This window comes from Brachypodium distachyon, chromosome 1 (assembly GCF_000005505.3).
Source record: "Brachypodium distachyon strain Bd21 chromosome 1, Brachypodium_distachyon_v3.0, whole genome shotgun sequence".
NCBI classification, from domain to species: domain Eukaryota; kingdom Viridiplantae; phylum Streptophyta; class Magnoliopsida; order Poales; family Poaceae; genus Brachypodium; species Brachypodium distachyon.
Genome location: NC_016131.3, coordinates 7,199,789 through 7,213,414, shown reverse-complemented (window position 1 = coordinate 7,213,414; position 13,626 = coordinate 7,199,789). Strand labels below are relative to the sequence as shown.

Here is a 13,626-nt window from a genome sequence, read left to right as displayed (position 1 = left end):
GTCGGTGCAAAAACTTGGATGTTCTAGTTTCTTCATTTACCAACTCTTGTTTTTCTTTGACAAATTGAGTTGTCCAAAGATAGCATCTTAGAAAGATGTAAAATGATCGCGCTTTTAAGATCTTGGGAAGAAATATTGTACCTTCAGAATAAGATCAAACTAAAATAAGTGATACCTACAAAGTAAGCGATTAGACATGCTCAGTATGTGCATCCCAACAGTAAAAACAAAAAATCCACATGCCATGAGTAGTGGAATTATGTGCAAATGACTACATCCATCAGGATTCAAATCACGATGCTCACATTTTATACAGACATGAGAATACTTTATCTCTAGTAATAATTTAGTAAATTTCGTGATTTTATCCCTAGCCTCTTTTTAGATGTGACAGTGTTTCGTTTTGTACAACTAATTTTTTGAGAAACAACTTAAGACATCACACGCTACCCCTATGAGCATTTACGAGAGTTGGTAATCATCTGGTAAAATCGCATAATAAATCTAAACTTGAGTACCCGTACCAAATCAGTTTACGACTTAATTAAATCGTAGTGAACTTTGCTTTTTAGCTTAAACCTAAATCCGAGTGAACTGATTTCATAAAAAAAAACTAACCACCTCAATTGGACAAACTCTGGGTCTGGTCCACTTCCATCGAAAAATCGTAAGCGTGTCTTATGGAGCACACTCGCATGTGTGTGTCCATGTGACAGCAAGCACAGGGACGGATCCTAAGACGACTGAGTGGGTCCACTCACATTGGCAGTTTTCCTTTTTCCCAGAAAAATATGCAAGCCCTTGGATTTACAAAAGAAGTGCCCAAGTGATGAAAACTTTCTGTCCCCACTCAAACTTTCTTCTGGGTAACAAGTGTAGATAAAGTGGTTTTCAAAAAAAAAAAAGTGTAGATAAAGTGGATCACACATGCCTTGCTTATTCTGCTATTATCTGATTTGCAAACAGTCAATGGGATGTCATCTTGTTGAGGAATCAGGATGCTGTAAACTTAAGAAAAGTATATTCTCTACTAGAGTTTTGCGGATCTGCTCTGTTCTTGCTCTGATCAGTGTAGTTGCACTTGTTTTTTTGTCACAACTGACACATTCATGTTGCCTATACCAGCCACATCGTGACACACAACAACTCGAAGTCACTGCGTATTTATGTTCCGCAGACTCGCCACGCAAGTCTTTGGTCCATCCATCGATCATTCGATCCGGCCGGCACGAGCACGCACTGGCTCCAATAATTGACGCATGGCTGAACATAGGTATCTCCGGTAAAATGAGGCCGCATCGACGCGCTCCTGCTGTTCGGTTCATTTTACCACACACGAACATAAATTTATAAAATTATGACAATGTTCATTTAGTAAGTAGGAGTAGTACACTGTGACAGTGTTTACAAACTGCCTCCTCCTAGGAAAGATAAATACGGCATATATAATCGGCGGTGTATCTGTTGAAAATCTTCATTCGGTGCAAACCGTGCAAATTTCACGAAAATCATGTTTAAAAGTTTCAAAAAAATCTACAAAAACACCATATGTTGGGAGTGTGATGTTCTACAAACCTGCAAAATTTCAAGTTCAAAGTCAAAATCATTTGAAAGGAATTAAAAAGAGAAATTTACGATGAATAGTGTCTGACATTGAAAGATCACTATTCATGTAGAATTTGTTTTTTTCGCTGCTACCAAATGCCATTGAGTTTGGACTTGAAATTTTGCACATAAATAAAACATCACTTTTCTAACATATGTAATTTTTTCGATAATTTTTTAAATATTTTTCGATGGAGTTTTCGCAGTTTGCACCGTAGAGGTGGTTTTCACCGGATATTTTGCCTATATAATCCATGTATATATCGATGCATGGCGCGCGTATATACGGCGACTTGAATCGGATTTGGATTTATGTCCAAGCCAAGCCATGGTTTTATCAGCGCATCGACAGGTGGGCGTGAAAAGGGATTGCCAAATCTGGAACGGTCCAAGGCCTCGGCTCGATCCGGTCCGGCGGTGGGGGCGAGACAGCGTCACGCTCTTGACACGGGGATGATGGGCAAAGCCTAACAAACCATGGCCGCATATCCTGATCGCCACACACGATCGTATATACAGAGCTAGCTAGATGTGTGTAGATTAAGAGAAAAAAGCGCGTCGAGTGGATAGACTAGTTTTTAGAAGCTGGGTAGGTGACGCAATTCAGGCGGGGGGTAGGATTAGGAAGCTTCGAAATATGCGTGGGCTCGGAAAGCTAAGGGGATTGCGGTAACCCATATCGGCGCTCCCACAAAAGTCGGTCGAGAAAGAAAGAAAGAAAACTACATCAGAGAAAGTTTACATCACTCACCACAGTACAATGGCATACTACATCAGAGAAAGTTTAGTACAAAGTTATTGTACTCCCTCCGATTCATAAAAATTATCTTCCATTTTATACCAAGTTAGAATAAATTTTGTACTAAGTGGATGACACTTTTTTGAATCGGAGAGAATACTAAACTCACATTTTTTATGGATCGGTTGTACTAAATCCAAAACACTTATTATGTATTGGAGGGAGTACCGTATTGGGCAGTGCTGAACAAAGCTAATTTGTACCATAGAGCCCTTGCATTATATGAGTCGCATGTAGAGGTAACCCTACACAAGTATACATCACCTTATCGAGATGCATGTCCCTCCGACGAAAAGTCGACGTGCATTCTCTACATCATTTCTACCAGTTGTTCTCCAGTACTGCAGCTGGTACATACCGACGTTGTCCCATTGGCCCTGCCCGTACCGGAACCACACTCACACTCATCTTGATAACTCGAAATAGCAAACGTGACCCCCGATAAGGAAGGGCATGTGAGTCAGAGCAGCAGATAGAAGTAGTGGTGGGAATAATTGGTGCAAAACTGCACGCAGAACGATCGAGGGGTCCTTGAAGATAAGGGAGACGAGTGGATTGATCGAGCAGTAAACAGTAGCAAGATAGAGGAGCAGGACGTACGAGATGAAGAAGAAGCCGGTGATCGATGGTGGGTCAAGTGATTTTCCCCTTTGGGGCGGGTCCAGACATCTTCCGCGGCGCTCATGCCAGGTCGGTTCCTGTGCTGGGCTGCTGCGTGCGTGCCGGACGGGGGTGAGACCCATGTGGCGTGCTTCTTCGATCTCACTGACCGACCCCGATCGAGTCAATCTCTCCTCCCATAAAATTCCTCGTCCGATTTGGGTTAACATGCGTACGCTTCGAACGTGGTCTCATTCCACTCTCCCATCCCCATGTGTCGTAGTACTAGTACCTGTTGGGTGCGTGCCATGCACTGATCCGAACAAATTTGTTCTTGCCCACCAGCATATATTGTAACAAAAACTTCACCTTTTGGCTCCTGTTAAAAACAAGTCGGGATTAATTGTCTTTCTTAAGCGTACTTACATTTCACACTCGCCACGCCCAAGTGCGCGACCGTCTTCTTCACCATAATTACTCTTATGTGGATATGTCTCGTAGTGGAGTAGTCCATCATTTGTTTGGTCTGCGTGCGTCATGTATGAGACACACCAACACCATATGGCAGCGCGGACCACACGGACGGCGCAACTGCAGTCTGCTGCGCATGCAGGCCCGGCGTGGCGCGCGCGGCCGAATGTCCAGCAGACTCCGTTCTGTTTAAACAAGCAAGCAGGTGGTCACGGCCGTTGGCTCGTGGGTGGCATGTGGGCGAGACGACGACGCCGCGCGCCGGCCGTAATTAAAGACAAACATATCATTAATCATCACAACCAAGAGAGCGTAGACTCGTTTAGGCAAGCAGCTGAGATGAGACTAGCTAGAGCATTGAAAACGCCGCTCTCCAAGTGGTTCGATCCGGTTTGACTTCACATGACAGCGACGGGGATCGGGTATGTGCAAGTGGCGATCTCATGTCCATGGGAGCGATCGAGTAGTACAGTGCAGTAAGTACGCAGTTTATTTATTGACCAATAACAACCGGGGAGCAATGATACAGCGAACAACCGGAAAACTCCAAAGAGTTGTACTCCCGGTAAAAAATACACGATCCGATACCGATGGATCGGTCGATCGATGCATGGGTGTCTAGCTCCTCTCCTACCGTACCGCGAAAATGTAAATACAGCACTGAACCTCGGGCACCTCGGTGTCTATATCCGGTGCGCCGAGGAAAAATGGTGGGTATACAGCAAAAATTACAAAGAAACCAAAAGAATCGGCTACTGGCGTACTAGGAGTATAGTGTCCGTAGCAGTATGTAGCACTATTTACCTATGGACATAGGCCGTAATGGTTCTGACTAATCAAGGTGTGTGTGTGCTCGATCGTACCGTACGTGGTAGGTAATTTATCAACACTAGCTACGTTACGTAACGCAGCAGCAGCAGTCTCTACCGCTCGGCCTTCCGGTCGGCGGAGACCGGGGTGAGCCGGAGCGCCCACTTCATGTTCATGGCCAGCGGGCAGCTCATGCTCCTGGCAGGAGCCGCGGGGGCGCGGCGCAGAGCACTTCCTCCTTTGCTGTTTGTTGTGGTCTCGACGAAGGCCCTGAGGCGCTGCATGGCGACGTCGAGCGTCTTGGCGGACATGTTGGCGAAGCAGACGCGGAACCACCCGGGCTCGCGGCAGTGGCACGACGACCCGGGGGAGATGTTGAGCCCGACCTCGAACACCACCTTCTTCCACAGCGCCATTTCCCCCTCGAACGACCGCCCGTGCTGCGTCATCAGGTGGCCCATGTCCACCCAGCAGAAGAGCCCCGCGTTGCTGTCCAGGCACGCAATGCCGATCTCCTTGAGCCCGTCGACAAGCTGGTCCCGCCGCTCCCTGATCCGGCGCTTGTTCTCGGCCAGGTACTTTCGGGTGAAGTCCTTGTCGCCCAGGAGAGCGGCCAGGAGGTGCTGCGTCTGGGAGGACATGAGCCCGAAGCTGGACATCTTGGTGGCCGCCGAGACGACGCCCGGGTTGGAGGAGTAGATGGCGCCCACGCGGAACCCCGGGAGGCCCAGGTCCTTGGACAAACTATACACCACGTGCACGCGGTCGGCCATGGCGCGCGTGCTGGGCAGGACCTCGAGGACGCTGACGAAGGAGTCGGGGACGAAGGCCGTGCCGGAGTAGATCTCGTCGCTGACGAGGTGGATGCCCTTGGCAGCGACGAAGTCGAGGATCATCTCGAGGTCGGCGCGTGGCACGGCGGTGCCCAGAGGGTTTGAGGGGTTGGTGATGAGGACGCCCTTGACGCGCAGGCGCCGCTTCTGGGCGCGCCGGTACGCGTCGTCCAGCGCCGCGCGCGTCACGCGGAACCCGTTGCCGCTCGTGCAGTGCACCGGCACGATCTCGGCCCCGGTGCGCCACTTCAGGTCCCGGTCGAACCTGCGTCAGCGTGACGTAAGCAAAGGTTAGCCGTCTGTACATGTTGCAAGTTAAAAAAAGTAACGTGACGAGGGGTCGCGCGCCCCACATGCACGTAGGTGGCACATGGAACTGGCTAGCTAGCTAGCAGTAAATGTGTGCACTGCAGCAGGTGCTGCGCGCGCGTAACGTGGAAAGATTTCTTGTTGTTAACATACCCTGGGTAGTACGGGGTGGGGATGAGGAAGGCGTCGCCCTGGTCGGCAAGGCAGAACATGAGCGCCTCGTTAGCCGAGGTGGCGCCGGCGGTGAGCACGATGTTGCTGGGGGCGAACGCCACCTTGTACCCGCGCTGCTCCGACATGAACCTCGCCAATGCCTGTGCAAAGTCACGTGCCGCGAGTCAGACTTTGACCGTATTGCCACATTCTTTTGCTACAGCGACTCTGCCAAGTGGCGAGGAAATTACATTCTTGAAGGCGGGGAGGCCGTGGTAGTCCTGGAAGAGCGCGAGCTCGCGTAAGACGGAGGCGCCTTCCCGACGGAGCCCGAGCGCGTCCGGGTTCTTCTCCAGCCAGTCCTCCACCAAGTCGAACGACAGCTGCAAACGAGTCCAGTGTGCTAACTTTGTCAGACACACGGCAGCTCTAGCTAACGCGAGCTAGAACACTAGGATTATTGTTTGCTTTTGTTCTTACCTGGTTCTCGGCGAGGCCCATCTGGATGATGCCAGTGGGGTTGGTGACGGGGTCGAAGGGGTTCTTCTCGTACTCCTCCCATCCCAGGAAGTAGGACGAGTCCTGGCCGTGGCTGTTGCATCCGGCCTTCTTCGACAGCATCTGCGGCTCGTCGGCGACCTTGCTCACCATCCTGTCACACTCGGTCAACTAATGCTGCGCGCGTGCTTGGGCTGGGTTTGAAATTGGAACCGGAAGGCTGTAGAAGCTAGGAAAGCGCGCGTTAATTCGAGTGCTGAGACTGAGCTGAGCTGGGAAAGCAGCAACCGAGGGAAGAGGAGTGAGGACAGGAGGTAGCTGATGTCTTGGTGCCTCCCAAGGTCCGGAGCTCGGGCATATATATAGGTGGCCGGTGAGGAGCGCAGGGAGGGAGAGTGTCATTTTCCTCTTGTTTTTTTGTGTCGAGGAAGCGGCGTTTGACAGCAAGCGGGATCGGAGGGAGGGGTTAACGTCAGAGCACATATATGTACAGCAGGGATTTTCGATAGGAGTGGCTAAATAGCGTGGTTTGCTTCTCAATTAGCAGAACAGTTTTGCGTGTTGTGTTCTTTGTTGCCCGCCGGGGAAATCGTTGTAAAGGGTCCGCGGTTTCCTGGTGCGGACACGAACGGCCGCGGTTTCCCGAACAGTAACAGCGGTAATAGCTAGTTTTAGCTTCATGAAAATCATTTTCAAAAAATCTGAATTTTTTTTGTAGTGTTAGTATAGATGTATACTACATATCTGTACATTTTCGTTTAAAGATACATTGATTTGTGGTCTGTGCAAAAATAACAAATCTGGATATGTATAATACCGCTATTGTACATCATCAGATTTGTTATTTTTGTACAGACCACAAATCAATGTATCTTTACACGAAAATATACAGATATATAGTATACATCTACATTAACACTGCATCAAATTTTTTTGAAACTGAATTTAATGAAGTTTGAACTATAGGCAGCACTGGATCTCAGGAGCCAAAGTGGGTTTTCGAAAGATTATCGTACTCCCTCCGTCCGCCTATACCAGGCGTGAATAGTGTTTTCACTAGTACCAAAAAAATCTCCTACTCTTTTATTGATTGGACCACTTTTGCATGCATGTCTTTTTGATTGGATGACTTCACTATACGCCTGCTATTTGTGGGCTACCAGCAAAATGAATCACGCCTCATGAAAGCGGACAGAGGGAGTAAGATGTGTTTAGAGCCGACCGCGTTTTAGCATGCATGACCAATTCTGTTTTTTTTTCACTAGCTCGATGTTGTCTCTGGGCTCCACGCTTGCGACGTGTGTTGGCCATTTGGGGTGCATGGCTGCTGTTATTGAGTATTGACATCAGTTAGATAAATTACATCATGCAACAATGAATACTTCTATATTTTGGATGACGTCCACAAACCTATTCCGTCTCAAGCCCCCCCTCTGTGGAGGAATGCAATAGAGTATTTTCTTTTGTCACAAGAACAAGACTCTGTTGAAAGTTGAATTGGTCTGGATCTCGAAACCTACCCATGAGGCCATGAATTGAATAACATGTTTTTCCTTCGAGCTCAGAAGTAGAAAAGTTCTCCAAGAATTAAAGAAGTAAATTTGGGATACTCCTGTGACAGTATCATGATAGGAGCGTTACACTCGTTGTTGGATTTTGCCTTTTCAAACTGCTTGCTTTGCAACTTTGCACTTTGGTTTCATGATTTCATCCGAACAGAATTGAATCGCCTCGTCGTGGGGTGATGTGTGGATGTATTATAACGGCCGTGCTTATTTGAACTGCATTCGCATTTGGCTCAAAAAAGGTATATTTAAATATTCCATCCGTCCAACAAAAGATGTCTTAAGTTTGTTAAAATTTGAATGAATCTAGACATGACTTAGTATATAGATGCATTCAAATTTAGTTAAAGTTGAGATATTCTTTGTTGGACGGGGGGAGCAGTAATATTACTTGTTGTATGTATACATTGTTCGTCGTTCAGATTGGGCAGAGTGCAACTCTATATTGTTTAACCACTGATGCACAGTTAGCTCAAGAATAGCTCTATAGAGATGTGATGCGGGAAATTGCGTCATGTGCCGTCGGCTACTACTACCCACCAAGAACGCTGGACGGCACTGACTACAGGAGAGTTCACTCTCGTTGCGTGCTAGTAGTTGGGCTGATAATCCAGTCAAACAAAGTCGTGTGCTTTTGGATCAAAGACCCTTGTGTCTAGAGTGAAATAAAACCTTTTTTTTCCTTCAAAAATCCATATGTTCTAAACAAACCTACATTAGGGAGAAATTACGATCTCGCTCATCGACGTTGTCAGCACGAAACACAACAAGGAGCACCACCGAATCAATCGAAAGACATTTGATCTCCCAAACCCGTACGATAACACTAATGTGCCATTGGTGTAGTCAAAGGGCGAGTGTAGGTGAGAGCCACGCAAGTCGGCCATATAGTCGAAATGCACGTACCTCTATTGTTTTTGTGAGACACGAAAGTACAGTAATACTCTCTCCGTTTCATAATTCTTGTCAAAATATTACATGTATTTAGACTTTTTTTAGGAATAGGTACATTCATTTTTGAGCGAATTTTAGATAAGAATTATGAAAGGGGGTATTACTCCCTAGTCCCTACAAGTGTAGGGGGCAAAGAAACCAGGTGACAGCCACAGGTTTTCCCATAATCAACAAACTATATAGTATATGCTTGGGCGCAATATCCTACTAGAACCTACTTCTACTAATAGACAACGATTTGACAAGTGTATATCAAAAGTCCACTGCGAGTAGGAAAAATATGGAAAGGTCCACTGGCCAGCACGGCTGCGAAGGCGTCGAGATATTATATTCGAGTTAAGCGGTGCTTTGCGGTGCTTTGCTTAATGAATCGCATCTCGTATTTGTAGCGAAGTCTATGCATAATTCTTTTTTGTATATAAACCAGATGTACATGGTGGATGGCACCTGAGGCGGAGATGCTAATTTTGGTTATTCAACAATTTCTGCATCGCCTACTCGCCCTTTGACGAGCAAATTCCTAAAGCGTTACCATTTTTTTTGTCTTGAGTTCTCTACAAAATAAATCACCGCCAAACATCTCCTGATGCAGCGCAACAACGATCCTAATTCTAGAGATTCCCTAGATATTTTTTGATTTGAAAATAGAGCATGGATAATTTTGAGCGCGTCTAAATTGATCAACAATCACGCCAGGATTGAGCGTCGTTGCGGCACTCTGTCTCTCCGTTGCAGCTTATTGAAAATGTTTCATTAGTCGACTCGCGAGTCAAACATTTGCTCTGGGGCCGGTGAGCTCCCTGGTCCGTGCCGGCCAAAAGCGATCGGGCAGGCGGGCACGGCGGCCCCCCACTACAGTTAAACGGCGGCTGCTTGCTCGCAGGCTCCACGTCGGGCTGCCGCTGGAATGGAATATGGCGATCGACCCGCTCGTGCCTACCGGAAGAGCGGGGTCCCCTGGCCCCGATCGAGCCGACGGGGTCACAGTCAAAGATACGCGCGGCGAGTCCGCGGCTGATACGTTTGGATACGATACGGAAAGGCCCGGCTCCCCGATTCAGAAAAGAAAAGGCCCAGCTAGCTCGACTGACAGTACTAGTGAGCAGCGACGGACGCCTTCCCCCATCCATGTCGGTGCCCGCCCTCAGTCGTCGTCGGCGCTGTCGCTACCGCCGGCCGGCGTCTTTCGTTCGTCCGTACGCGCTGCCCGAGTGGCCGTGGCACGCATCGATCTGCACGTACTGTCGCCCCGCTGGCTGGATGGATGGCTAGCCGAGACGGCGACGTTTTTCTCGCGCCTGCAGTGCAGGGCCGAGTCGTGCGCGCCTGTAACACCTGCCACGCTGTCGCTGATGGAGCGAGTGTGTTCTCCAACGCGGTGCGGGAGTACGGACGAACCGCGCGAGCCACCTTCCTGCGCTGCTTCCGGCTTCGGGGCCAGGGTGTGGGCGCAGCGTCCGCTTGCTGTCCGTCTCTCTGGCTCAAAAGGTTTCTTCGGTGTGCTACTCGGTCTTGTTTGGTGCAGGACAGCGCAATTGGTCTCTGACCGAGCTCTCGGTTCTGACGCGTGTATTTGTGCAAACAGAGTGAGTTGCTGGTTGCTCCGAGCCTCCGAGTTGCTGCTACTGTCTCCTCGTATAATTTGAAGTAGGATAATTTGCAGTCTATTTTTCTTTTCTCTTCTCGTTGGAAGAAATTTAGAATCTTCCCGATTGATATGACAATTGCCATCCACTAATGGAATCGGTGGGGCTTAAATTGTAGGCCTCACAATTGAAGTGTATAGAGAGCCAATAACCTGTCAAAGCATGGAAAGATGAGAGTTACAACTAGCACGGCTGATTTTGAGATTAACGATCTAGATTGAGCAATGTTAGTCACTGAAATTGCATGACAATGTTAGAGGATATGACGCGAGAGAATAGTATCGAAGCAACGTGACAATGTAAACGTTTCCACATCCATACCCATCTTCTCACATATTATTCGTCCATGAAATTATTCATTGAACCAAAATGATGTCCATATCCATATTCATCGGGTTTCCAAATATTCGTACAGAGTATAGACCCATGGAGCAACAAAACAAATCACTAAAACCACAAATCAATAAAAACATAGTTGTCAATATACATCAAATCAACAGATATACTAATATACAACATATACAACGTCAGGCTTAGGGCTGGGGTGGCAACTTAGGGCAACTCCAGCGGGGTGACCCAGATTCAGTCCGTTTTGTGGTCGTTTGGGTTGCGGTACGGACAGAAAAATGCCTCAGTCCGGTCTCCGTCCATTTGGGTCTGCCAGTGCCCCCAACGAGGCCATCCATTTGATCTGCTTTATTGGTCATAGACATGCGGGTCACGGGAGAAAAAATGTGTAAAGGGAGGACAAGCGCGGTGAAAAGATGCTTGGATTAGAAACGGGTCGTGGACTTGTGGCGAACCAAAATTCTGGCGAGCAGAAATGGATAGCCCCGCTGGGGGGCGCGTTTTGTCTGTTTCGGTCCGACGGACCGGTCCGGACCAAACGGGTCTCCCCGCTGGAGTTGTCCTTATATATGAGGATGAGTGTGAGCATGACTCAATGAGCCCATATGTCTGTAATTATTTATTTCCTCGAATAACTGGATGTTCATGGATATTTGTGGAGCAACTTAAGTATCTGTACCCGCTCCATGAGTTGGCTGGTCCGTGAATATATGTGGAGCGAAATGACGCTTCATACCCGTGTACATGGGTGAAATATCCATTGATATCCGTCTATTGTGTAGGCCTTGCCATCTTGAGGAGGGATTAGTCTCCGGGATCATCTGAGTAGGCAAGAGCCCGCTAACTAATATCTAGCTCAGGTGGCGTGGTTCCTTGTGGTGGAACCAACCCATTCAGGTTCAAATCTTAAACTTGACATGGGCGTCACATTTCTCCAGAATATTTCAGGATTTAACATACGCTATTTTTTCAGTGGTAGGTGCGTATCCGTCAACAACGAGATGCCTGCAGTGACTTTTTCAATCTCTCAAGATCTGTCGGCTCAATCTTTCGGAGGTGCTCATAGGGATAGGGTGTGAGTGTACCCGCGTGTTGTAAGCGTCTACTTTCGTACTTGTTACTCAAAAAAAAAAAGCGCAGGCACTTGCAAAGGTTGCATGACTTTGCCTTGCAAGATTCTTCCGTTCCATTAGCTCTTTTGGGTCCATCCATTGCAAAGGTTGCATGACGGCATTATACCTTTTGGGTCTATATAACCACCTAAGATAACACGAGAACATACAAAGAACAATTTTCTAAGAGAAATGTCTTCATGGTAACGGATAATCAAAGATTTTCACCCTAGAGAACAAGCATCTTTGTGCAAGGATAAGAAGAGAATTCACGGGTCACAGTTGGGTGGTCCAACCAACTAAGGACAGACTGTTGTCGGCTTTCACCTTGAAACTTCCGTGTACATAGCGTGCAGCATTATAGCTAACTGTTGTAGCCCTAACCAAGCCTACTAACATCACTGCGGATCGTCATGGTCATTGAGAATCCCATATTGATTTACACGAATGGTCAAAGTAAGTATTATCAAATCGTTGACCCCACTGGTCAAATTCCCTTGATAATATGCCAAAAGCACGAATTCTACGGTCTAAAGTATAAGGACGGAATACAGAGACAGCCATGGAGAAGTGGAGTCAAACAAGGGAAGTCCATTTGTTGTTTCTAGCTAGGAGAAGTCCACTTGTGAAAAATACAAGTTTTCCTCGCCTTCACGTGGCCTCAAAATGGACATGGATTGGGCTGAAGTAACTCTCCAGTCTCCACGCATTGACTTGCCGATAATAGCAGCAGCTTTGCAGTCGAAACAGGGAGGGTTGCATTGATGTCGGCTCTAATAATCTTGTCACGTCCCTCTCAAAATTCAGGGCGGGGGGACAGCTAGAGGCGCGTGGATCTTCAACAAAGGTAGTCAACGCCCTCTACCGGAAGAATTAAGTATTCGACATGCAAACCAATTACGGATCATTGATACTATCACGCCGCTAATCGTCAGGTCAGAGGCGTTCGATTCGTCACGCCTGTGGTAGTAACAGCTTGCAAGTTGCAACCACGATAGAATTGTGCAGTCTATTCGATCCGGTAATAAAAAGTCAGGGAAACAGAGACTCGACTGTCGGCTCAGGGCAGTTAATTGGAATACATGAGTACGGAAATGCCACTGGCTGGAGTTGATTGGTGTATTGTCGCGTAGCTTATCTGGGCCGCCGTTGTTCGTACGTACTGGCGACTTCGTCAAAACTTGCGCGAGAAAGCGATCTCAGGAGAAGTAAAATTATAACTAACCTTGTCCGAGAAGATGCATGCCCTGCAGTATCGCTGGTAGAGACGCTGCGGCATCATTTCCTTGACAATCAGCAGGGGTCAACTCAACAATCGCTGGAGTGTAATTTTTCCTCGCATGAGCGACGCCGAGATGGTCTTTGACAATCTGCATAGGGTAGAGACGGCAGCGCTTAAACTTGACGGAGGCCTAGATGATGATCTGTAAGATGCTGCCGCTGCAGTAATGATGCCGCATAATTTCAAGACCGATCCCCATCCGAGGATTACAGAAGGGACAAAAAACGAATTCCAGAAGCGTACGCAGCAGTACTAGCATACCGCGATCCATAAACACTAGCCAGCATGTGACTTGGCTTTCAGAGCAGATTTCTTCCAGGATGAGATCTTGTACCGCGGCATGGCCAAGTGAGATAATGTCCTCCTGTCACTGTTAATACGTGTAGAAAGAGACTCGAGAGTGGGCCGGAGTACGTACGTACAAGCTGCTACTCGTAGGCCACAGTGAAGTGAGTGGAGAGATCTTGCGATGTTCCCTATGTTGATCCCTGGGGGCGACCTGCACGGGCCCACATGCCCGGTGAACATGGTGCTGGCCGGTTGGCTGGCCCTTGGGCACTAACCGTTGTCTTAACTCCCCAGAACCGACCAAGACCATGCACGGCAACATGGCTCTCGTACCAGGCCGGGGCATGCATGCA

At 47.9% G+C, this 13,626-nt stretch overlaps 1 protein-coding gene across 1 annotated transcript; it reads right to left on the bottom strand.

The window, feature by feature from the left end:
• Positions 1 to 3,939: 3,939 nt before the first annotated feature.
• Positions 3,940 to 6,397, bottom strand: LOC100833332 (1-aminocyclopropane-1-carboxylate synthase 1). The gene is made up of 4 exons (XM_003560295.4): positions 6,061 to 6,397; positions 5,832 to 5,963; positions 5,581 to 5,741; positions 3,940 to 5,383 (listed from the first exon to the last, which is right to left on the bottom strand). The coding sequence occupies exons 1-4, from the start codon at positions 6,229 to 6,231 to the stop codon at positions 4,399 to 4,401; spliced, it is 1,449 nt and encodes a 482-aa protein (XP_003560343.3). The 5' UTR covers positions 6,232 to 6,397; the 3' UTR covers positions 3,940 to 4,398.
• Positions 6,398 to 13,626: the final 7,229 nt, after the last annotated feature.

Bases quoted from the DNA above. Each gene is read 5' to 3' on its own strand.
- LOC100833332 (XM_003560295.4), bottom strand. From the start codon at position 6,231: ATGGTGAGCAAGGTCGCCGACGAGCCGCAGATGCTGTCGAAGAAGGCC. The intron at 5,742-5,831 runs GTAATTTCCTCG...GACTTTGCACAG, and splicing joins GCCTCCCCGCCTTCAAGAAT to GCATTGGCGAGGTTCATGTC. The intron at 5,384-5,580 runs GTATGTTAACAA...ACGCTGACGCAG, and splicing joins CCCACCCCGTACTACCCAGG to GTTCGACCGGGACCTGAAGT.